Genomic DNA, 24,903 nt, shown 5'->3' with positions numbered 1-24,903 from the left:
GGGGGGTAAAGGCGGGAGGGCGCGCTTCAGGCCTACCCGGGAACGCTTGCGTTCAGGTAGGGGCAGGGAGGTTAGACCAGACTCGGGGAGGAGGCGGGCCCACCCGCTGAGGCTTTTCCCCTGAGAGGGTTTGGGCCCTGCCGGGGAAGGGGAAGAAGCGTCCCACCTTCTGTGTGAGGCCTTCCGGAAGAAGGGGAAGGGAAGGTAGGGGGGCGTGGGGTAGCGGTACGAGCGAAGGATCTTGCAAGGACTGAAGGCGTAGACGGGGCTGCCTGTCCCGAGTGTGCTCCCCACCGAGTGGGGAGTGTGCCGGCGCTGCCCGGGCTCTGCACAGGGGACCAGTCCCTGTCTCGGCACACGATGCCCTAACTACCTGACCGGCTTGCGGGGCTTTCCGAGTGCCGGGCGGTGCCTGTGGGCGCAGCCGCGCCCCTCCTCCTCTTCCTTCCCCCCCCTCCCTCCTCCTTTGAGGCGTTCTCGGCCTTCCCCAGGGGGTGGGGCGGCCGCTTGTTTTCTGTAGGTGAGGCCTTTATCTCGTTGGCGAACTTCAGTTACCGCTTGCGTCCGTTGCCCTTGGCGGACTTGTTATCAGCACAGCTCAGCAGCTTCCAAGCGGCTCTGCCCTTGGGGCTGGGCAGGATAGCAGGAGTTGGCTAACGAAGCGATTGGCACCTTTCCCACAGGCTTTTTTGTCTGTGAGGCAAGGTTTTTGAAGTGAATCGGTAGGAATCCGTAGTTTCCTTGGCACTGTGCTTGGGTGTCTCCCTTAGCATGAGACTCACTTTTTAGCCATAGCTGAGATAAATAACTTGGGTCCAAACAGCAGCTCTGACCTTTGTGCAGCAGTCGTGGTCCTTTAGATGTGCAGGTAACTTGAGACTTTCTGGTGACACTGTAGTATGTTGTGGCATGTAGGTGTGGAACTTTACAGCTTGCTTCTGCATTACTGTGACTGTCTGAACCTCAGCCACGAGTTGAATGTAATTATGTTGGTGGATGATAGTGGCACACAAGCGCCAGTGTCTTGTCTTGAACCTCCAAGCTACTGGTTTAAGAGCCGAGAATTTTGTAGTAGTTTTTCTGGTAAATAACTGACAGTGGATACAAAGCTTTCCTTTGAATCCTGCCTAATGGCTCTGACCAAAGAACAAACAAGCTGTGTGGTGGCTTCTAACTACTATTACAGTTTTTTCAGCTTTCAAAAAAGATGACCTTGTGTTTGCTGTTGAATATGTATTAAGCTTTTGTCTTTTTAATGTGATACTAACTTCCCCCACCACCAGAGTAGAAAGTGTACTACTTAATCTAATCCCTGATAAGCCTGAGGAAGCACTGCATCTTTATTGCAGAAGTGCCTTAGAGTTCTTGGCCATCCTCAAGTGGTGTTGTAAGTCAGAACTTTGACTTGATCATTGTAAACAAACTCGAGCAAACAAAGGGAGCAGGGAAGGTTTCTCCTCCTCAAAGAAGGCTTTTTAAGGCGTTTGAATGGTGCTCAGAAAAATAAGTAACTTTTTGGGGTTTGTTTTGTATCTTCAGAACTGAATCATAGATACCATTTATTTGTGTCCCTAGTGTTCATGGTAGGGACAGAGGTTAAAATTTAATCCTGGTTGGGAAAATCTCACTAAGGGACGACTTTTGCCATATTGCCTTGCTGTAGCCTGAGCTTGGACTCCAGCCATCTTGAAGTAGGGGTCATCAGAGACACATCTGAAGTCACGGTATGGACTTGGCTTTGTGCAGTGGCTGGAGTGAGGGGCTTGGGGTTTTGAGCATATGAATTCTTATTTTTCAGTCCTACTATTTTGACCGGGATGATGTGGCTCTGAAAAACTTTGCCAAGTATTTCCTGCATCAGTCCCATGAGGAACGTGAGCATGCTGAGAAACTGATGAAACTACAGAATCAGAGAGGTGGACGCATCTTCTTGCAGGACATCAAGGTGAGGAGTGGAGCTGTGGGTTGCCCTGTCTCATGCAGCACTAGACTTGGGGTCTGTCTCCAGACTGGAAGGGGATGAATTTCCCTCTGGGTCCTCACCTGGAAGGAGCAGCAGCTGACAGTACGTAGGCATATACCCCATGGCTGCAATCCGTGTGTGGCACTCAGCCCAAAAATCTAGACATGTAGTAATTTGACTAATAAAAAGTATTTCCTGTGTAAGAGGAGGATGCCTAGCCCTGGGTGGTTTGCTGCAGTATCTAGAATACAACTGATTCATCTACCTTAAATTTAATGTCAAGGGTGTTCTCTATGCTCTTTTGTAGAGAACTCACTTGCCATGGGAATGTGAAGTCTCAAGTTCCCAATTGCTTGTTATGGCTCACTGCAAGATTTCATAGCACCGTTTTCCTGAAATCACTTAAATTAACATTATTTGGAACAGCAGAAAGTAAGCAATGTTGTAGGGCCAGTTTAATGCAAGATGCCTTTTCATGGGAGAAAACAATGAGTACTTGAGGAGAATTCCCTGGCTTACCAGAAAGTCTGAGTACCTGTAAACACCAGGCTCAAGACTAGACAGTTGGAGCTGAAGACTGCACTTGCCTGGACCAGTGTCATAACTGCTTCATTTATGAGAGGATGCTCGTTGCCTGCTTATAGACAGATGTTTGAGCTGTAGGTTATATCAGGAGGGGGAAGAAAGTAGCTTTAGTAGCTGTCTTGCCTACAAGAGCTCAGAGAACATAACATGAGGAGAACCTGGGGAATGGGGACAGGTCTGGGACTTGGGAGCACGTGCTCAGTTCTCTTCAGAGTGTGCTCTGCATGTGCCAAGCTTTTGAAGATACCGAAATGCCTGAACTTGATCTAATCAGGCTTTGAGACTGATCTTAAAGACTTTGCTCCCTGATGGTCTGCGGGTGCTTACAGAAAACATGATCATGTGCTTTCTTTCCCCTTCTAGAAGCCAGATCGTGATGACTGGGAGAATGGCCTGACTGCAATGGAGTGTGCCCTCCACCTGGAGAAGAATGTGAACCAGTCACTGTTAGAACTGCACAAATTGGCAACTGAAAAGAATGACCCACACGTAAGTGGATGCTGAAGCTGAGAATGTCGCTCTGCAATGAGGGTGCTTGTGTGTGTCTAATTGTGTGCGTTTGGGGGCCAGTTGTGTGTCCCTGCTGTTCCTCAAGGTGAAAAAAGGGTGTGAACTAGTGGTGCAGGTTTTCCAGAGGGACCGGCCCGGGTGTCAGCCTGTACCTTAGCCCTTTGGTAGAGTTATTGCCATCTTTTTCCCGGATCAGTGGCAGAGTGTTGGGGTGGCTGAGGCCAGAACAGTGGGTGCATCACTTTGTTCAAACCCTTCTGTTGCCCTTGGGAACAGAGAGCACTCATGTGAATGATATCCTTCTTTCAGGAAGAAGGAAAGTGCTGAGCTCTATGGAGAAGGCTTGTTGCTGTGAGGGATGAGTTCTGACTTTAAGCCAGTGGATGCCTGCAAGGCCTTTGTCATATAATCTTTTTGGAGTTGCTTCTGAATATTAAAAGCCCTGACACTTTGGAATACAGTGTCTGAAAATACAGGTTTCTGGACAGATGGAAGTTATTGGCAAGGCTGGATTGAAGCCTCTTAGTACCAGGAAGAGATTAGCATGTGTCTGAATCAAAGTAGACTGGGAAGTGTCTTGTGTAAATTAGAGGGACTTCCTCAGAACATAGCTGGACTGTTCTAGAGGTGAAATCCTCACTGTCAGAATTCAAGTACTATGCAGTGGGGGCTTCTGAATATGTTCAGAAACTTGCCTGATGCTGCTTGCAGTGAGGAAGAGAGGGGACTTTGAGCTGACATTGTACTGTGGAGTTCTGGAGCGAGTGTGCCTAGATAAGCCTGCCTCATTTGGCTCTTGTTCTGGCATTGCTGAGGCAAAACTAAAGGCTTCTTCCTCTTGGGTATCTTCTGCAGCTTTAGAATTTGTCACTCTGTACCTTATCCTTTCCTTAGAGAGGATTGGTAGGATATCCAGGCTTAAATTTAAACTCTTTTGTCTCCCTTTCAGTTGTGTGACTTCATTGAGACTCACTACCTGGATGAACAGGTGAAGTCCATCAAAGAGCTGGGTGACCATGTGACCAACCTGCGGAAGATGGGGGCACCAAAATATGGCATGGCAGAGTACCTCTTTGACAAGCACACCCTAGGGGACAGTGACAATGAGAGCTGAAGTCTTGCCGAGAGCCACCCTGGGGGCTTCAGTGGGACTTCTACTTTACTGTCCAGCCATGCATGCATCTTCAGCTATCTAGATAAACAGTTCTCACTCTGTACCAAATATCACCCTTCTTTTCTCTTGTGTTTTTTGTGTATTGCCCTCCATCCAATAAAGTGACTTAGTTCAAGTTGGCTTTTTATTGTTTCTCTCAGGAGCGAGAGGCCTGTGCTTGCAGGATTGCGGTCCATAGTCTCTGTTGTGACAGTCATCTTAAGTTGGATGAAGGAATATACTAGAGGGATCAGGTTCTACTTGGGTGTTTTTACAATATTTTTTTTTCCAGTTCAGTGGCATCTACTGCAGGAATTGCTTGCTGACTAAAGTTGTGTTTTAAATGCCTTTGACACTGAAGGTGTTGTCAGGAACATGTAAGGAAAGGAAGACTTGAGTGTCTGGGCTTCCTGAAGTGGTCCCTGTGAATTTAGATGAGGCTCTTGAAGTGGGGGGGTTCATGCCTTGCTAAACATCATCCTTATCTAACAAATAGCACTACACTTGTGCATGGAGAGAAATCAGGCTGGACTGAAACAGCAGTGCTGCAGGAACTTGTCTCAAGGACCAGAACTGGGAGTTGTAGCGGGTGTGGGTGACTTCTGCCCAAGTCTAGGAGTGGTACTGGGTAGGTGGAGAGGGAGGCAGCTGTTGTGAAGGCATCAGAAGGGGTGTGGGAGGTAAATTTGTCATGTGTCCCCTGTCATATGAGATTTGCAGCTGTTTTTGAAGGCAGAAGTAGGAAAACAGTTTCTCTAAATTCCTGTTGCATGGAAACAAATGAGGAAATGAAACGGAGGCCTTCAGCCTTGCTTTTATTTTCTTAGGGAAGACAGTAAAAACTCAGAGCTGTGTGGTGTCTGCTGTCATCCAGATGACTTCTCTGAGCACTGCCACAAACCAGTGGCAGATGTGCTGTGGAATTTCACAAGGAAGCAATGTGCTGGGCAGAGACCACTGGCTGCAGCATTCTGTACTGGTGTAGGCACTTGCCCTGCCTTACCCCATTCCTTTTCCAGTGCTGGAAAACATGAGCTGGGTGTGACTTTGAGAAGCACTGTGGGTCTGCATCAGAAATGATGAGACTTCCTTCTGTCCCTTAGTTTCCCTGCAGTATCTTGTCAGTAGTGCCAAGTCCTGCCTGAGACTTGTCATGAGTCTTGTGACAAATGTTAACATAAAGCCCAAGTTCTGTTTCTTGCTGTGATGAGGAGGGGGCAGGAATCCTTTTATTAACTAGTTCTCCTTGGGTTTGGGCTGTACCTGTGCTCCAGGCTGGTACCTACTGAGCTACTGCTTAACCCTCAAAGCCTTAGTTGTTCTTTTGCTAGAAATGGAGAGGGGCTTGGTTTATTTTGTTATTGTAACACTGAAGTTGTGCCTGCTGCTGTACCCGAGGCCAGTAGCAGTGTGTCCTTAGTTCTGGTTTTAGCCTAGGCTGGGCTCTAGCTGTGTGTTCCAGCAGTAGGTGGTTTGGCTGCCCTGCCTGTCTCTGGGCGAGTGCCGGTGTGGCCAGGTGTAAAGATACCACGATATCACTAATACAGCAGGTAGCGCCACAGAACTGCGTGTGCCCCTCAGTCTCTAGCTGTACTGATCTATCTGCTCTTCACAAGTGCTTTCGCTGCTCTCTGTGATCACCTCCATTAGCCCCACATAGTCACCTTCAGCTAGAGAGATGCCAGAGTCATTGGGGGATGGACTCTCTGCTCTTCTTGGCTCTTTTGTAGGGGGAGTAGCAGTGCTTCCATTTCCAGTATCTCTCATGTTCCTGGAAACCTCTGCTGGTTGCTGGTCCGGAGCGCTGGCTGCATCTTCTAAACTTAGGCTGCGAGTGTCTGGGCCCACGTTCCCCAGGTGGGATCTCTCCAGCACTGGAGATGTTACAGGAGTGAAGGAGAAGCAGAGGGAGGCACTGCCTCCAGGGGTTTTGTTACTGGGGGTGTGAAAGGCACTTGAATTCTCAGAATTGGGAGTGGCTGATGCTGTGTTCTCCAGGGTTAGCCAGGGTGGGTGGGAAGCTTTTAAGCTCTTCAGATTCTTGAAGCTACCCTGTGCCTCGTGGTCTGGGGATTCTGCTAACAAGGGAAATTTAGGGCTGTCTGATGCTGCTGACTGAGTTCCTGGACTTCCTGTGGCGACAGCTTCTCTGCTTTTACTATTAGAGTTGCTCTTTTCTTCTACAGTTACGAGTGCATCAGGACCTTTGCCCCGATCTGTTGGCCAAATAAATGTTTCCTTTGCACCTGAGCCAAGGGAGCTCTGGCTCTTATATGTATCACTGACTTTGGAAGGTGAGGAGTTGACAATGACATCCCGAAGAGAAGTCGAGCACGCGGCGATGCTGGAGAGTGCAGGAGGCTTCTTGCGGCCTTGGCGTCTAGAGGGGAAAATCATGGGGATAGAGCTGATGGGTGTCTGTGGAGCACTGTAGAAACCAGGTCTCTCATAAAATGGGGTTGACATGAAGGCATCAAACTCCCTTAGTTTTCCATCTTCATTGTCCCATTGTTCCTGTGAGCTGGAGTCTCCTCTTGGCTGGTTGATGCTGCAAGGGCTTCCGGACTTGCCCATGTCTTGGTACATGTAATGGGAGAAGGGAGATGTGGGGTCTCCTCGCCTGCGCAGCAGGTTCATCCGGGAAGAGGACCTGGAAAAGTTTGGTGACTGGACGCCGAGGAGGCGGCCTAGGTGACCCAGTAACGGTGTGGAGTGGTTGGCCTCCTCGTTCTCTTTAATTTGCTCCAGGGGCTGGAACTCCATCTCTTCTTTCTGCATGCTGAGGAAAGGCAAAAGGGGTCTAAGAAGCAAAAAAGGTGGTTTCTGGTGGAGAGGCTGGCAGCTGAGGGAATGCTGCTGCCAGGGGCAAGCCTTTTCCTCTACTGCCATTAGAGGTGTGTTAGGCCCACCACAACAGGGCTGCTCATAGTAAAGGGGAAGGGGGACAGAGATCAGAGTCGTCTTTCTCTGTGGAGGATGTTGGCTATTGATTGTCTTTGGATGAGCCTAAAAGTATTTTAGAGCAAGATTTCACAGATTATGGAGAAAGGTATTCCTGCTTGCTCTTACTCAAGTCTATCCCACATGAGACCTGATCCAAGGTGTAAACGTGGACTGTTCTGACCCCCTGTGGCTGCACTCACCTGATATCAAAAGTCGAGCCAAGGAATGACGGGCGCTTGTACTCGGCGGTGGCTGCGGTGTAGGGTGGCTGGGGGTCAGGTTCATTCCAGTAAAGGTCCTTCTCCAGAATGGGTAAATCCTGATGCATCTCATCCACTGCCATAAGGGAGACCTGGAGGGGACAGCAGGAATGTCACATGGAGTGAGCAGTGTCACGTGGGCCTGTTTTCAGTGGACAAAGGAATGCGGGGCAGGAGGCAGCAATGTAGCATGGAAGTGAGGCAAGTTTGCTATGTGGTTTCCTGTCACCTGGATTGTTTTTCACATGAAAAGATTTGATTAATTGGAAGGAAAATAATGCTAAAGGAGACCGGAAAGCAATATGCTCACTAGGACGTAAAGGCTGAAGGTGGAGAGTAACTGTGTGGAAGAAAACAGAGGTGGCAGTTTTAGATACAGACACAGGGTGGAATAGCTGGGGAGAGGCAGGAATAATGTGCTGTTCAAAGGTAGCGAGGGTGTGAAATGAGCAGTCTGGATCCATCCTATGTGCCAGAGCACAGACTAAAGCTGCAGTCAGTCTCTGTGTACAAAGATAAGCCAAAAGCCCTGTCTTCCCTGGTGTGTGTGTGGGGGGAGGGTCTTTCTGGCAAAGATCTTGCCCTTCATCCTTCCAGAAGCCTGGGATGTCTCCTTGGCTGCTGTGGAGGAAAGCAGAAGGGTAACGGGGATGCTCCGCTGCAGGCGTGGGAGGTGAGCAGCAGAGGTGTTGCAGGAGAACTTGGTGACTGCACTGATGGGGCTTGTTAAACCCTCAGGTGCAGTCCTGCCTCTGTTCCTCTGTTCCTTGGGCTCATCTGGAGGATCCTGCTTTCACTTTACCTGCAGGTTCCTGTCGATGAGCCAGTTGGTTTCAAAGTCATCATCATCCTCCCCAAAAGGGTTGATGAGTTGCTCAGCCACCTGCATGTGGAAAGCGCATAGCACAGGTCATCACGGTCATACCTGCCCCTTTCCCTGTGGGGAGAAGGCCGTTTGGGCAGAGTCAAGTGTGGTGTCCCTTGAATTCCAGGCAAGGCTGTTCCTTCCAAAAAAGTGGTGGGTTAAAAATGGAAACTTGCCAGTGGCTGGGAGACATTTACAGAATCGTCAAGGTTGGAGAAGACCTTGAAGATCCTCCAGTCCAACCATGAACCTCACACTGACCATTCCCAACTCCACCAGATCCCTCAGCGTTGGGTCAGCCCGACTCTTCAACCCCTCCAGGGATGGGGACTCCCCCCCTGCCCTGGGCAGCCCATTCCAACGCCCAACAGCCCCTTCTGCAAAGAAATCCTTCCTCAGAGCCAGCCTGACCCTGCCCTGGGCAGCTTGAGGCCATTCCCTCTTGTCCTGGCGCTTGTTCCTTGGTTCAAGAGACTCATCCCCCCTCTCTGCACCCTCTTTTCATGTAGCTGTAGAGGGCCATGAGGTCTCCCCTCAGCCTCCTCTTCTCCAGACTAAACGCCCCCAGTTCCCTCAGCCACTCCAGACCCTTCATTGATACACATGGATAACTAACTGCCCCTTGCTCTTATAGCCCTCCTGCAACTACGGACCACCACTACAGGTCAAGTGTGGCCCACTGCCTTTTTCCCCAAACTAGTCAGGACCAAAGCTTAGGAAATGGGGAGCTGATCTCCAGGGAGAGACACTTGGAAATTGAGAAGGTCTTGGCAAATCCTCAGCCCCTGTTGGCTCCCCTTTTGTCTGCCAGCACCTGGCATGTTGCTCACAGGCCAAAGAACACAGCTGGGTCCCTGGTGAGCGCACACTGGGAAAAACTCTTGGCTGGGTCAAATTCCAGCTCCAGATGTATTTTCTTGGACTTACCTTTAACCAGCCAGCGTAGAAGAAGAACTGCAAAAATGTAAAGACAGGCACGAAGAGATCTAGCTCGTGGCCAGGGTATGCTTTTTCTGGATCCAGGAACTGCCGCCCAATCAGACAGGCCAGGAAGAAGCTGTAAACAGCCACGGTCACCACCTGGGAAAGATGCCAGGGGACACACCAGAGGAGCTTGAGTTCCCAGCTTGCTTTTCCAGCATCTCTTCAGTTCTGCCCCACACATCTCTGAACAGCGGTGAGCTGCTGGCTTTGTAGCCTTTTGAAAGCCTTGGATTCAGTTAGGACAGGCTTTTCCTCTGCTTTTTGCAGGAAGATGTATTTTCACTGCAGAAAGCTTTAAATATGCCCTTTTCCCTTTAGCTGTTCCATACACTCTGTTGTCATTCCAGGGACAGCATAGAATGAATCTCTGTAGGCATCACAGAAAGATAGTGGCAGAAGAATGCTTGTGATATCCTGGATGGAAAGAGCTTAAATAACTGACACATGGCTGTGTGGTTGTTCTGTTTCTGAAGTAAGGGATGCTGTGAGCTCTTTTCATTCTTGTCTTTGCCTCTCCTAAAAGCTGTCTTGAGCCCCTCGCAGCTCAGTCCATGCTGGCAGGCTGCTTTCAAGTCAGGGATGGGAACCCTGGCAGTGCTGCCAGCTCTGAACTAGCTCCTTCCTTCCTGGTCCTCACACTGGGCCTTTTTTATATTTCCCTGCTTGTTTACCCAGATTTCAGGCTACGATGAGCTTTGCGCTTTTCTCTGTAATCACGGAACTGGAAACTTCCCCTTTTCAAATTAAAAGCAGCTGAGACTTTCGCGTGGTCTCTTGACGCAACAGGCAAGGGGGTTCAAAACAAACACCCAGCATCACAAGACTCTTGAGCTAGCCCTGCAGTTCCTTGCAGTGAACAGCACAAAGCTGTTTCATGATGGGCAGGGTGGAGAGTGCCTGGAATGATAGACTTTGCACTGTGGATGGGCACCTCTGAGGAGAAAAAAAAAAAAAAGGGTTGTGTACTGCAGAGAGGGCAAAGACACGCTATGATATTGCTTTTGCTCCTTGTGTGCAGGGCACTGGTTTGTGGAGGAATATAGTTTCCCAGTGTGTTCCCCATTAACCTTCAGCACTGCATGAGCAGAAGCAGTTCCTGTTTCACAGTAGTGTGTTAGTGTTACCTGAGCAGCTGGATTGTAGGAGACAAAGGAGCAAGTTGGTGCTGAAGCAGCTGCATTTGCATCGAGAGGGCTATTAAACAGCTGAGCACACGTGGCACAACTCCCTCAGAGCTGTGGGTGGATCTCAGCTCTGCTGAATAGGAAGAAACTGCTTCAGGGTCGTCCTCCCTGCAAGGTGGTGGCAGGGAGTGGGTCTGTGTATGTTTTCCGTGTACCTATGTGGCACAGGTGGTGGTTAGCTACCCCTGGACAGCAGGTGTTGCTGTAGCAGTGGCTGTGTCAGAGTTAGGGAAATCAGGCTGGGCTGGGTGTGTGCTGCTGAGCTACATATGTGAGAGCTGACCTGTGTCCGTGGGTATAAGTGGTCCCGGTGGCTGGTGTGTGGGTCAGGTATGGGTGTAAATGTGCACACAGGCAGGCAGTGGAGCAATACTTGTGGGGGATCCCTTCTCACCTGAGTGTAGACCAGGGGGATGCTGATCCAGTCGTACCCGTAGAGTCGCCCGCACTGGCTGCGCAAGGTGTTGAGCTCCTGCAGCGGGGAAGAGGAACAGGTTGTCAGCATAACATTGCATCTCCTTGCCCTTTGTTGCACCAGCCTGTTCTGTCCTGCTCAAACCTCCTCTGGAACTGGGGGGGGCTCATCCAGGATTCCTGTTCCCTTGGTGCCCAAGTGTCACCCAGCAGACCATGAGCAAGGTCTCACGCTTGCCCTGGAGGAACTCCTTGCTGCTTGGGGATCTCCATCTGAGCCCAAGATCCCTTCTGAGCTGACTTCATAGCAGAGTTTATCTCCTCACAAAATGAGCAGCCAACAGATTGTGCACAGAGTGTCTCAGGAGCATCCATTTCTCTCTCCTGACTATACAGTGAGTCTAGATAAATAGCCCAGAGGGAGATCTCTCTGGGCAGATGAATCTCACTCCAGGCAACAGAAACAGTGTGACTTTCCCTGCATGTGAATACCAGGAAGGATGAGCTGCTCCGGACCTGACTCTGGAAATCCCTGTATTTCCACCCAGAGGGCTGGTTGAGAATCTCAAACAGTTGCCTGTTGCCTCTGCCACTCACATTCAGGATGCCTTGGAGCAGCACGCTGTCACGGATCCTCCCCTCATTCCTTGCCTTCACAGCCAGATTGGAGAACCACACACATGGGATCCAAAACTTGTTGTGGGGGGAATTCAAGCTCTCAAACTTCTTGTGCTCTTCTGGTGTCATGAGACCTGGGTGGAAAAGAGCAGATGGGAGAGAGATGGCTACAGAGGGCAGAAAGGAATTGATCTTGTCTGAAATGAAAACATCTAAATCTCAGGTGGTCATCTTAGATCTCCTTAAAAATCACATCAAAGACACAGTCACTCAGCCTTCAGGAGACACATAGGAGGAGGATGAGCCTACTTGTTAAAACATTGAGTTATAGAAGTGTGAGAGGCAGGTTTTATTTCATTTCACTTTAGATGTCTGCAGCATATCCAACCAGATCACAGTCAGCTGGGAGATGAAGTACTGCTGAGGGTGCAGTTGACTGGTGTACATAGATATTTGTTGAGAATGGGATAACTTGTGTACTGGAAGTGCCTGTTTTTCTCTATGATTGCAAAGGGAACCCAGCTGACTAGGGCAGGTGCAACATATCCCTTTAGGCAGTCTGGGACATGTTGTACCTTGAGGAACATCTTCAGAGAGGATTCAGGGAGCCCAGCAGTTAAGGTCAGAGGTCTGAGGCTCCAGTTCCCACCTGCCTAGTGGAAAACTGTTGCCCTGAAGGAGGACAAGCATACCACTTGGCAGGGGGATGCTCGTGCTCTGCCGTAGATCTGTGCCGAGGGTCATTTACTGCAGAGAACTCTGCCAATGCACGCTCCCAGTGCAGGACAAGCAGCTCCCAGTGAAGTTGCTGCACCACAGTCACCCTAATCTAATCAGCCAGGGCTGCCCTCGGCCCTGCAGCATATCCACATTCACAATCCCGATCTTGACACTCTCCTTATGTAAAAAAATTTGGGCAGAGACCCTTCATCCTTCAAACAAGCCTTCCAGCGACTATTAGGCACAAGCATACTGTGCAGTGGGGAAGCACAAACAGTTGCTTTTTCAGAAGAGCAGAGTTAGGGCATGAGCAGGTGCTTAGCACCAGCTGCAGACATCAGCTGAGCACACTGCAGCACTAGCCCATCTCCAATGTGGAGGTCATGTGGCCCTTTCCAAGGCTCTTTTTCCCCAAAACAGCAGCACGGTGTGCTGTCTGCTTGGTGCCAGAGGGCAGTAGCAGTACTGACCTGCCCTCACGACATGCTCCATGCTGGGGAAGCGCTTGTAGACAGCAGTGCTGACTGAGCGCAGGATCAGCACGCTGCACAGGTTGCTGTAGCGCATGAGAGTGCGACGCAGGAGCCGCCCGTACTCGTCCTCCCCATCCACATTGCAGGAAACCAAGTTCATGATCCGGTCAGGCCACGGGATGCTCTCGTACTGAGCCCACCAGCGAGACACCACCAGAGCCACGTAGAAACCTAGGGGTGAGCTGATCAAATTAGCCGTCCTAAAGGAGTGGGAGATGTAAATACTCATGTGTAGAAAGTCTGATACTGCTCGTGAGCGCGGGCATGCCTGGAGGTCAGTTCAGGTCTCTATTCTAAAGTTAAGAGTTTCACAGTTTATTTAGTGTTACTTGGTGCCTGCCCCCCCTGGCAGAACCCACAATACATCTGGACAGTGCTGGGGGCATACCTGAGCTGCAACACAGAACAATGTATTCTGCTTGAGGAGTTTTACAAAGGCAGAGGGAGGGATCTGCTCAGCGAATCTTGCCTGCCTGCAGAGCTATACCAACCCAGGGAGAAGAAATTCTGTCCCTTTCCCCTCCCTGTGTGTTGCTAGACAGAGCTCCTTACCCAGCACGAAGGACACAGGGATTAGCTCAGCATAGCTGTTGCAGTAGAGCGCCAGCTTCTCAAACATCAGCCGTTGGCTCTCGCTCAGGATCAGCCTAAAAGGCACAAACAGAAGCATTGGTCTCAAAGAAGAGTCTGTGCCTTGTTGGGCCTGCTGGGGTAGGAGTCTGGCAAGGGAAGGGTAGTCACAGCACTGCCATGCCGTGGGGACAATGTGAGCAGCCCTGGCGAGCCTGGGACACCAACTCACCTCTGCCAAACACCCTCCTGCCCAGGCCAGAGGGGCCAGAGGTGGGCACTGGCAAAGCATGTGCTAAGTGGTGCAGCCTGATGTCAGGGACCACCCCTACTTTTCTCACTTGGGAGAGTGCTGTGTGGTATCAAGGGTTTGCCAAAGAGCTTGGATGTGCAGAACATCATTCCAAGCTCTGCTCTTCTGTGAGTTCCTGTCTCGTTCTTAGAGCTGCTTCCCTGCTCCCATGACTGAACAAGCTAGGGCAGCTCCCTGTCTTTCCCCAAAACCAGACCAGCCAAGGTTATAGTTGCCTCATCGTAGATCTGTGGTCCCAGAGCTGATGTCTGCTCTCAAAAATGTAGATTGCTTGTATATAATGAGGGAAACTCTCTCCTAAAGCTCCCCACTGTGAGACATCTCCAATACTGATTCATTCTTGGTCTCTACTGATCTACACGCTATTCTTCTGTAGGTCATCATCAAATACAACTCTTCATCCCAGGGAAGAGAAACTGTGTTCCTTCCCAGGACAGAAAAAGGAAATTTGTCAGCTGTTGAGCCATACTGGAACAGCGAGGAACGACCTTTCCTTTCCTCCTGTGACTGGGGAGTGGCTGGCCAGCTCCTCTTCACCACGACCACTGTCCCAATACTTCCTTGCTCTGTTGTCCTGCTCAGGAGAGGCTGAGAGTGAGGGGCTGTGTAAGGGTGCTTACCTGTAGACAAGACTGATGGTGAAGTAGAGAGAGATGAAAATCAGGAACTCGGAGTAGAGAAGTTTGTAGATACTTCCCTTCCATTGGAGCAGGAGCTGTGAGAAGGTGCCTAGGCGGGCGTCAGCCACGCGGTTGGTGTATGTGACTGTCATCACAGGTCCTCGTTGAGACACAAAATGAGCAGATGTTGAAGCTGCCAGCAAGGTTGCACAGAGGGAGGTGACAGGGACACTGCACGTGTCCCAGCAAGCAAGCAAGATGGAAGGAAGGATGAGAGAAAGAAAGAAACAATGACTTGAGATCAAAAGACAGGTAAAATGAAGTCAGTGACATAGAGAACCAGTAGGAAATTGATGGTAGGCAATTACTTTGATGAGCTTGCCCTCTTTTTCCTGTCTTTGAGCTGCATGGGAGCTGGTACAACGATAGATACTTTTTGGTGGAGCCCTTGGTTTCTAGTGTTTGATTGTCAGGTTTCATGCAGGGCTGGCTGGTTGGAGAGGACAGAGCCCACATGCCACTCCCTTCCAGAAAACAGTTAAGATTAATTCTCAGGGTCGCAAACTCCAAAGTTGCCTCCCCCTCTTTTTTTTTTTTCTTTATAGTATTTCCTTCAAATATGTTGTTTCTGTAAATCTACTTGTTAGGAAGTGTCTTCCCAGAATAGTGCTGGTAAAAAAAAACAACCCAAAGGAAAGCAGTAACCCTGGTAAGGAGAGATTTCTTGGTACTGATCCAGATGAAGGTACCCCTGGAGATTTGACAGTTTTGGTAGTACTTGCCCAACAAGTGTAGCTGTCTAAATTTGGGCTGAGGGCCATATCTGGATTGTGCTGGTCCTAGTCCTGCAGGCAGAACAGCCCTCCCTGTTAGAGAACTGAGGGATGGAGTTTAGCCAGGCTCACAGAGCACAAATTCCAGTAACTCCACCTCCCCTCTCCTTCAACCATACATTGCACAATAAATCACGCTAGAAGAAGAAAGGCATTCAGGCTCATGAAATGCTTCCCAATCATGCAGCATCCCCATTGCTCTTCTTCTAGTCTAACCCTAGATAAATAATTCTTTATCATCAATTAATAATCCAACTTACATTCATATAAACCTGAATTTTTTTTAAAAAAAAAAAAAAAAAAAAGCAACACAAAACCAGACCAAAAACCAGCCCAAAAGTCCTTAGGTTGCTGATTCATTTCATGTAATCCATGCCAGGCAGATAGGTGAGTGATCCCTTGGTTTATAAATAATTATCCGGTGTGAAACTATAGGCATTTCTAAATCTTAACACGTTACCAAAATATTAGACATTGCTACTTAACAGAGGCAATAATGCTCATAGTTATGGGGCCTTGGGCTCTTCCCTGAATGATGGAGACAAAGAAGCCCTTTAAGGGACAATTCAGACCTTACTGCTCTGTAGCAGCAGCTGGAGGCAGGTAAATTGGTGTCCATGCTCCTCATTTAAGCATCTCAGTGAAAGACTTACAGTCAGGTGGGGACAACTCAGGTCCCAGTCTGCTGGTGCTGTGAAGAAAACCAGCAAAGTCTGGTTTGTTGGCTACTTCAAGCAAATAGCATCTTTGTCCTGGCTTTGGCTTTTCCATGCTGCTCCTCCTTTGGGTTTCCCTGTCATTACCTCTCCTCGAGTCCCCTCTCACAGGTTATGTGGGAGGACCTGCCCTGCCCAGGGCTCCCCAGCTGCCTCGTACATTCACGCTGTTTCCGTATGTATTTCTGGCCAGTGCACAGGACTTAAAAGAGTGGGTTTTAACTACCCTAGAGACTGCACACACATGGGCTATACAGATGAGAAATGTATGCAAATACCCATAAATTTTACAGAAAGTTGGCTGTTTTCTCTATGCTTTGGGTCTTGAAAGCACTCAGGGAGACTCTTTGTTGCGTAATTCAAATACAGAGTCACTTTTTACCAAACATGGAAAACTTCAGCTCTTGTCCATGTAAATAATGGATGTCATGCACCTCTATGCAGTTCTGCTCAGGCACAGGATATGGGGCTTTTCCCAGTGCTTTTTCCTCCAGCCCTAAATGGCGAAGGCACTTCCCTGCCTGCCTGTGGGATTGTCCTGGGATGTCACTCAGCAGCTGACACACTCAAGGGACCATTTGAGGTTGAGGTAGGTGGTGGGAAGTGACTCACCACAGCACTGGCACACCAGAGTCGGTATGGGGAGGAAGAGCCATCCCCCGTGCAGCACCTGCAGAGCCCACACCCCAGGGAGCTGCTGCCTGCTTCTGTCTGCATCCTCCTGCCTGATCCATCCGGACTAACTATTGCACCCGGAGGTGAGCTAACACTAATCACACCGTGGGAATCCACAACAACCAAGAGCCCGCAACAGCACGCCTGCTTCAGGTGCGTTACCCACCACGTGCGATGGCAAACAGACACGAGCAGCTATCGCAAGGATGGAGAGCAAGCAGGTAGAGTGGACAGATGGAGTGAGAGGAGGTCACGGATAGCCAGGAAGATGGATCTTGGAAGGAATCTATCTGCTCTCCAGAGGACTAGATACTTACAGTCATGGGCTCCTGAGCTGCGCTGGAGGCTGCGGAGGTTTGGTCCCGCACGTGTCCTCGCTGGGTCCTTTGTGGCCCACGCCACGGCCCGCCTCCTTGGCTCATGGGGGGATTGAACCTGACAGACACGGTGTGCTAAGGAGCCTGAAACCCACTTGGGAGCTGCAGCCGGTCACTTGATGCCATAATCCTTCCTCATTACAAAAGAGACTCTGTTGTCTTTTGCCCTGTTCCCTTCTAATCTGAGTAAGCTCTGCGTGTTTATAGAGGCGGCTGGAGGAGGGGGAGGCAGGGCGGGCTGCTCCGCAGCTGCCGCTGCTAACTCCTGGCACAGCTATGGTGGCTGCCAGAAGAGAGGCATTTTTCCTCTTAATTCTTTCCTGTTTGGTCCCTTTCTCTGTGTCACAATCTTACAGGAGCCCCAGGAGATTAAGTAGGGCTGGAATTTTCCACAAAGGCTGTAAATGTGTCACCCTCTCTTCCCTGGGGAAACTCCTAGTTCCTTAGGTCAGTGAAGGACCTGGCAATGCTCTGCCTGGCTCTCAGCAGATGTTTCTTTCTACCATCTCTGCTGCCCCTGGATGCATTTGCCATCAATTCTAGCTGTGGTTTGGATGCTGGGGACTTCAGCTCTACCACTGGCTCCCTAAGACACTTTCCATGTGTTCACTTTCCTTTCCAGTTGCTTCTCCGGTAGCACTCAGGGGCTGTCACTGCTCTTTTTTGCATGCCACCCTGAGAAACACCGGTCCTTGCCTTTGTCCTGAAGCCTCCACTAAGCCAGAGAACTCCTTGCCTCTGTCTCTCCAGGGTCCTCAGTCCGTTTTCAGCTCCCAAGCTGGCCCTCAAAATTGTGACCATCCTACTCTTGACCATCACCTGCAATCTCTCCTGTCAAGTCTTTAAGACATTCCCCTTCCATGAGGCTTTGAATCAAGATCCTTTCTTACCAAGTTAGTCTTGCTGTGGCATGCAGCCCTCACTGTCAGCAGGCTCCTGGGCAGCAACCCTGTGCCCACAGGCACAGGACTTCAGAGCCCACAGCTCTTGAGGAGCAGCTCCGTGTTGTTCCATAGCCTTTCTGCTCACTCCTTTGGGAAGTTGCCTCTGTTGCCCATGGAAATAACATCTGCCCTCTAAACACCTCTTGCCGAGCTGCTACAACATTCAGTGTCCTGGAGACAAGGAGTTGCTCTGAGCCTTAAGCCAAGCCACGGCTTTGTCTCACCACCTGGGCACAACTTTGTAAGTGTGCTCTGACCCTCCTGACCATCATTTAACCGGCCGTGGGACGCCGTGGAGAGGGAGCGTTGGTCTGATCCCTGCAGGTAGGAGCAGCTGGAGACCCAGGCTCCTCGGTGAGGCTCTGTGGGGTCGCCACATGTATTTTTTTACAAGTCTTTCCAGCAAGCAGGCAGCAGAGTCTCCAGTGAAAATAAATGAAGAGCTGGTTCTTGTAATAACCAACTTCCTCTTGTGCTGGTCTATATGTCTGTGTCTTTGACACTTGTTCAGTATCAGCAGTGGGGATCAGTTTGTCCAAACTGTAGGTTTTTCCTTTCTGTGTGGCTGAGCCTAGATCAGGAGAGGGTGTTGTTCTCTGAAGCAGGTGCTGCCTGGAATCTGTCTACTGTGGGGTTTCTGGTGCAGTCCTGGGAACTGCTGTTGATGCTGGGGAGATGACAGTTTAAAACATTGGACTCAGTGCCAGCGTTTGAGGTTTTAATTCTGGTGTGGGCTGTAGTGTGGTTGGATTACCTTTAGTCCTGATTCCTTTTTGACAAAAATGGAGGGAACAATCCTTGCTCTTCTACCTGGCACCAAAACCATGGAGATCTCCTGGCTTCTGCTAGTCTCAGGGTGGAAGATTCTCTGTATTGGATCGCATGATATGCAGAAGGACATGGGCACACATCTGGTAGGAGTAAGTTACCACATCGAGCCATGCAGCTGGGAGGTTTCCACACTATGTGTCAGGAGAACAGGTATAATTGCAGGGGGAAAGGATGGACCTGGAGCACTTGGCCTTGCCAGAGTCCTTCCTGCATGAACACTCTGCATCCCTGGGTGTGCTGCAGCTCCCTGACCCCGGAGCACCCCTGCCAGGGATGATTTGCTTGGGGTAGGTGGGAGGGCAATGCAAAAGAAAAAAAGGCAGCATGATTCTTCTGCAGCATGAGATAGAGACCTGGCAGGAGAACTGCGAGCACATGAAGGGCCACTGGAACAGCCTCACATTCCAGGTGTGGAACTAGATAAGGGCTTTTATCAGCAGCCAGAGGCTGGTGAGTACGGGGTTGCCTCACTGGCCCAACCACAGCAAAGTCATCATACTGACTGAGGGAGCATGTAGCTTTGCGCCTACTATCATGAGCAGCACCTGCCAGCTCAGGGGGAAAGAGAATCATAGAATCATAGAACAGTTTGGGCTGGAAGGGATCTTAAAGATCATCTAGTCCCAACCCACTGCCCTGGGCAGGGACACCTTCCACTAGACCAGGTTGCCCAAAGCCCCGTCCAACCTGGCCTTGAACCCTTCCAGGAGGGGGCAGCCACAGCTTCTCTGGGCAGCCTGTGCCAGGGCCTCACCACCCTCACAGGGAAGCTTTCTTCTTTAGATCTCATCTAAATCTTCCCTCTGTCAGTTTGAAACCGTCACCCCTCGTCCTATCCCTACCACCCTGATCAAGACTCCCTCCCCCCTTTCCTGTAGCCCCTTTAAGTCCTGGGGGCTGCTCTAAGGTCTCCCTGGAGCCCTCTCTAGGCATCCTAGAAGCATTCACCGGGACCGAAACACCCCACCTGTCCTTCCTTTCTGCAGGCTGGTCCTGGATGAGCACCGAGGCAGGGTGTTGTTTCAGACACTGCTGTGGCTGCCCCTGCGTGTGTGGCATCTGGGACAGGAGGTGGGGTGCCCTGGTTTTGCTGAGGCTCCAGGACAGTCTTGTCCCTCAGAGGTGTATTTGCTGTGTTATCTGCTCTGTTTTGGGGTATGAGGTCCCTGAAACTTTGCTCCTAGGTTGCGGCTGCTCCCAAAAAGCCCTTTTATGGCCAGGATCACAGGGTTGGGAGAGGGTCCCTAAGTGATTCAGGATCATGATAATGTCTTGGAACACCAAAGAGCTCAGTGAATGTGGGTATGAGCTGGGAGAGCACAGGTGTGGAGCTGCTCTCAAAACAAGGTAGTCCATGCAAGGGTGCTGCTCCATGATTTTGTCCTTTTAGGAGGTATCCAGAGAGAAGAAATTAGTGGACAGGCAGGCTGAGACAGATCTTGAGCGTCACAGTGCCTGAACCCTCATCCCCGCACAGGTTGGGGGGACAAAAATGAGAGATATTTGCTGGAGCTGTTCAGGAGCCACCTCAGGGAGCTAACACAAAAAAAGCAAAACCTCTTTGTGGAGGGATGTGCTGGCATCTGGGGGACTCTGCTGCCCTCCTCTGAGAGTAGCTCAACTGGCAGCTGGTGTGGTTCAGCGCTGCTGTTAGCACAGCATGAAATATTCGTGGAATTTAATATAGAAGGAAATAGCTGAGGGGCTACCAGCGTGGCAGCGCTGTTTGGATCTTTTTTTCCCATCCCCTGTGGCCTCAGTCCTTGTAGGCCTTGAGGAAGATGCTGGTCTGAAAGCCTGCCTTGCACAGAAGCAGAGGAGGAAGCAAGGAGGTGCTGACATCCATCCTCAGTCTCACAGCTCTGGAATCATTCTAATTTTCTCCATTTTACAGTTGTGGAGATTGAGTTACTGTGATGGGAAATGAACCCCGCTTTTGGAACCCCAAAGGGCCACTCTCTGTCCTGAGTTAGCTGCAGCTGTCTGGGAAAGGCACGGTGCCATCCATACTGTCTGCCAGAGAAAAACAAGTGCATTTCTCAGAAGGACGCCATGTGTCCCAAAGCGTGGTGAAATCCCTCTCCCTTCTCCAGTTTCAGTGCTGAGACAGACACAGAGGCAGCTGGCATCAGGGGTCTCTCACACTGACATTCTACCCTGGAATCTGATGTAATTAAAAAACAAGTGGAAGGTATCTGAGGAGGTGCTGTTTTACATGGACAGGATTCACTCTGAGGTTTGAGCTGGTGCTGAATGTTTGAAGATGATGTAGTGATCCTCAGTCCCTTTTCGTGAGAACCCTCAAACTTCTTCCCCTTATGTGTAGGATTTATCACTAATTCTGTACAATCCTGGGGGCCTCTGAGAGCTAGGGACACACTAAAGGTGCTGCCTGTTCCCTTACCTAGCACTCAAGCTCAGTGTGGTAATTTCTTTCTTCAAGGACTATGTGCTGTTCTGACATGCAGGGGGTGAGTTGCTGCTCTCGTGGAAGAAGTTATGTCCCTGCCAACTCTACTGCTTTTTACGTGTCTTTCTATTTTTTCCCAGCTCTGTGGCAAATCAAGAGCCATCTGGTAGCACTAGGCTCCGTATTCCTGTGAGGGGGAGTTGGCATGTGTGTGTATAAGTAGCCGTTTGGGATGGCACAGCCCAGGCTGCAGGATCCCTGGGAATCCTGGACAAACAGCTCAGTACACGGACAGACTGACTGTACCTCATAGCCTTTTATTTTTTTTTTTCCATCACTCCCTGACAAATCAAGATATGTCTTTGCCCAGGAGAGATCAGCAGTATATGAGCACAACTCTCTTGCTTTGAGGTTTCAGTATCTGTAGCTCTGTATCTCCCTGCAAATCTGAGTGCTGATCTCTGTCTGACCCTCTGCATTTTATTTTACAGAGGCCTGGAGGGTAACAAATCTCTCCCTCTTCCTCTGATGTTGCATATTCTGCTTGTATAGACATGAAATATATCCTTAATGAAGTTCCCCTTTTCTTGCCTTAGCCACCACGGTGGGGATTTGTTTCCAAAGAGAGGACCAAATGTGTTATTCCTGGACATCACTTCAAGGGACTGCCTGCTCCCTCCTTGCAGACATTATGGGGAGGATGCAGGACTGAGAAGTTTCTGGATGGATAAACAGTGACAAAATCAGCCAGAGAAAAGGAAGACCTTCCTAAAAAGCTGAGGGACAGTCACACTTTCTCTCTGGGTTTCCCAGCTTCTCTTCTTCCTTTTTCATCTGGTATTTCTTCCCCTGGGTTCAGGCTGAACCCTTCCTTCAAAGGATGCTGCTGAGTGTGAGGTTGCTCTCTGCCAGCCGTCTGCAGCTGAGAACTGGCAGGAACATCAGTGCTCTGCTGGATCTCTGCTCAGTGCCGCAGTGGGACTGCTCTTAGCAGCACCCGTCTGAGCAATCCAGCACTGCTGTCCCAGGCCAGCCACCCCCCCAGCTCTCTGGCTCTGGGTCAGGAAATTTGCATTATGCGTTTTCAGTCTTTTCACCCTGTTGCCCTGGAACAGGGGCTGCGCTTTTTTGGGTGATCAAGGCAGATCCTCTCTATGAAACTGGAGATCTTAGACCCAGAGATCCCAGAGGACCCTTGCTAAAGTTCTTCCAGCCAGTTGAGCAAACATGCTGCGCAGCTGGCTGAGACAGGCGAGAGGGAGGGGAGCGAGGGGGTGGATGAAGCCTGGAGGTTTAGGCCATTTGTTTTCATTCTCATTTTCACAGCAATAACATCCGGTCTGTGTTTGCTGGGTCAGGGGTGTAGTCCTGCTTTCCAAGCTCTGAGATAATCCCTGTTCCTCCTTCCCTTTGCAGCCTGGGTCTGGGGTTTTGGGGTTTTATTATTTTTCTCCCCCTTTTTTTTATTGTAGTAGGATCTGGATCCACAAGCAGACAAGGCAGCCCAGAGGAGGCTTGAGCCCTCTCCCATGACTAGGAGGCATCTGTACTGTGCAGGGTGTCCTAGCTGAGAGCTGCTTTTGCTTTGCAGGGTGGTCTTGGACCTTGTTTGAACCAAACTCTGGATTTTGAGTCCTGCTCTTCATTTATGACCCATTCAGTGGAAGATGTGGGCACTCTGGCAGGGAATATGAAAGTAGCTGCACAGCCTGGGCTGAGACATCACTGAGGAATGGTGTGGAGGGGCTCCCAAAGTGAGAGGGCTCTGCTTGGGGTGCTGGAGGAGCTGTTCAGGCTGGAGATGCAGAGCGGGGTCAGAGGACCCAATGGGGTGCCACAAGTGTACCCCTGTGTCTGAGAAACCCAGAGGAAGGATTGGGGGGGTCCTTTCCTTTGGGAAAATTGCTGTGGGGAGCAAGGGACCTGACTGGACCCCAAGAAGACATAGAAAGTATTAGCAAGATGGTGCTTTGCCTGGAAGAGGTGAGAGGATGAGAAACAAAAGGTGAAGAGTCAGGGAGGTCATCAGCTTGGCAAGATGGATCTGCAGGAGGGATGTGAGAGGAGTGGGGGTGAGTGGGTACGAGTGAGGGAGCAGAGGCAGTGGAAGTGAGCAAGATACGGGGGAAAAGGGTGACTAAAAATGCCTATGGCCCTGGGGGAGGTACCATGTCAGGGCCTTCACAACAGGTATGTGCCATGCTGGGAGACTTGCAGGAGGCAAAGTGGATTTTATGACACTTTATTACCCAGAAGTCAGTGATTTTTTCAGCTTCCATGAAATGTAAATGGGAAATAATGTGGAAGAGAGCAAGGTACTTCCATGGTGTGAGAGGACGGTGCCAGGTTAGAGCTCCCAGCTGCACTTGTCTGGTGGCTTGTTGTCTCTTTAGACCAGAGGTGGGAGATGGGTCTATGTCTCACCAGGTGCTGCGTTGGTCACTTTGGGACACTTCACAGTACAGCCTGGAGGACAGCCAGCCTTGTGTGAAGGGCATGGAGAAGGCAGCAGCTCTTCCTGCCTCAAAGCTTGCACAATAACGCTCAGCTTAGGAGTGATACCTGCCGAGTTTTGCTCTGCTGGGCCAGTCCATTTATCTGGTTATGGAGAAATCTCAGGGTCCGTCCAGGCTTCCTCAATAGCTCTGCCTGTCCTTTGGGGCTGGGAGTGAGGGGGAGCACATGCCACTCTCACCTAGCAACCAGTTATTTTTGCAAGTGGCTGGGATTCAGCATCCCCAACACATCCTCTCTTAATGCTTCCTGTCTGCATTATCAGTTCTCTTTCTTCCTGTCTTTGTTGGATCCTGGAAGTTCTACCTTTCTAATCTGAGGACCCCCCCTTCCCTGCTAGCCAGGCCTTGGGAGTTAATAATTACAAAGACTAATTACTTCTGGTGCTGCCTTGCAAAGCTGAAGATCTTTCCCCTCCTCCCAAAAGTTCCCTGAAGATAACAAAGGTTACAGCCACCAACACAAACCTCTTGGACACTTTGTTCCGAGACTTCGGAGCATGGGGTTGGCCTCTGCTGTCACCATGGATCCTGGCCATGAGGCAGGGCAAGGCTGGAGGTGACATGGACACCCAGGAGAAGCTGGGACAGGGAATTGCTCCTCGTGTAGTATCTACGGTGGCACTCTGCCCTGGATATAGGGATCACCATGTCTAACTCACCTGCCTTTGCCTCTGTGTCTGCCAGCGAGGCAGAGGATGGGTCAGCTGAGCCCAGGGCAGGAGCTGCCCCTGCGTGTGAAGGCTCGGAGGGGATATGGCTGTCCGGAGGAAAGCCCAGGATGATGGCAAGGTAGGAAGCAATGGGAAACTTGCAGGCAGGACGGACCTAGAAAACACACACTGAGGGTGGCCTGCGAGGGCAGGGGCAGTTTTTGGTCTAACAGAGGCACCGTTGCCAAAATTGCAGTGCTGTCAACCCAGGGGTGGCTGTGGGATCCGCTGAGGGACTGGGGTGGCAGCAGGAGTTTTGTTCCCAGCAGGCAGCCGTGCCCCGGGGGACAGGGACAACATGCTGTGCACAACCTGGAGCAGTGCTGTGAGTGGCAGTGGTCTCTCTGCTGTGGCTAATGCCCCAGTGACAGGGTGAACTCTAGAACTGTAGCTCCTCATGATTTCAGCGGCGGGCTGCGGAGTGGGTCGGTCATTTCCGAAGTAAATCACTTTGAAATGTTTTTAATGCTGTTACAGCAGGGCAGGCGGGTGCGGTTCCCACCTCGGGTGGCCGCAGCTCTAAGGAAAACACGACGGACCGTGAGGCGGAGAAAAACGGTTTTTCGGGACCTCGGTGCCTGCGCGGCACCACCCGCATTGGCCGCGACGGGGCAGGGCCGGACTTGGCTGGGCTTGGCTTGGCTAGGACGGGCCGG

General features: G+C 50.5%; 2 protein-coding genes across 3 annotated transcripts; one reads left to right on the top strand and one right to left on the bottom strand.

Annotated features, from left to right (window-relative positions):
• Nucleotides 1-1,770: 1,770 nt before the first annotated feature.
• On the top strand, nt 1,771-4,351 carry FTH1 (ferritin heavy chain 1). Its single transcript, XM_026850793.1, has 3 exons — nt 1,771-1,945; nt 2,912-3,037; nt 4,008-4,351. Exons 1-3 carry the CDS (start codon nt 1,895-1,897, stop codon nt 4,170-4,172), a joined length of 342 nt encoding a protein of 113 aa, XP_026706594.1. The 5' UTR covers nt 1,771-1,894; the 3' UTR covers nt 4,173-4,351.
• Nucleotides 4,221-16,963, bottom strand: BEST1 (bestrophin 1). Of its 2 annotated transcripts, XM_026850792.1 has the most exons (10): nt 16,777-16,963; nt 14,236-14,395; nt 13,285-13,379; nt 12,670-12,903; nt 11,459-11,613; nt 10,842-10,919; nt 9,207-9,359; nt 8,217-8,297; nt 7,355-7,506; nt 4,221-6,990 (listed from the first exon to the last, which is right to left on the bottom strand). In XM_026850792.1, the coding sequence occupies exons 2-10, from the start codon at nt 14,385-14,387 to the stop codon at nt 5,796-5,798; spliced, it is 2,295 nt and encodes a 764-aa protein (XP_026706593.1). In that variant the 5' UTR covers nt 14,388-14,395; nt 16,777-16,963; the 3' UTR covers nt 4,221-5,795. The 2 variants fall into 2 exon arrangements, with proteins under 2 accessions (XP_026706593.1, XP_026706592.1); XM_026850791.1 differs by lacking the exon at nt 16,777-16,963 and having other exon boundaries at nt 14,236-14,477.
• Nucleotides 16,964-24,903: the final 7,940 nt, after the last annotated feature.

This window comes from Athene cunicularia, assembly GCF_003259725.1.
Source record: "Athene cunicularia isolate RWA chromosome 5 unlocalized genomic scaffold, athCun1 chr5_part3, whole genome shotgun sequence".
Lineage (NCBI taxonomy): Eukaryota > Metazoa > Chordata > Aves > Strigiformes > Strigidae > Athene > Athene cunicularia.
The sequence above is the reverse complement of the archived record's forward strand: the minus strand, read 5'-3'. Positions and strand labels throughout refer to the sequence as shown.

Coding starts and splice junctions, on each gene's coding strand:
- FTH1 (XM_026850793.1), top strand. CDS start 1,895: ATGAAACTACAGAATCAGAGAGGTGGACGCATCTTCTTGCAGGACATC. Junction 1,946..2,911: donor TCTTCTTGCAGGACATCAAG/GTGAGGAGTGGA, acceptor TTCCCCTTCTAG/AAGCCAGATCGTGATGACTG. Junction 3,038..4,007: donor CTGAAAAGAATGACCCACAC/GTAAGTGGATGC, acceptor TCTCCCTTTCAG/TTGTGTGACTTCATTGAGAC.
- BEST1 (XM_026850792.1), bottom strand. CDS start 14,387: ATGACAGTCACATACACCAACCGCGTGGCTGACGCCCGCCTAGGCACC. Junction 11,614..12,669: donor GGAGCATGTCGTGAGGGCAG/GTCAGTACTGCT, acceptor TTTTCCACCCAG/GTCTCATGACACCAGAAGAG. Junction 9,360..10,841: donor TCCCCCTGGTCTACACTCAG/GTGAGAAGGGAT, acceptor CATCTTTCCCAG/GTGGTGACCGTGGCTGTTTA.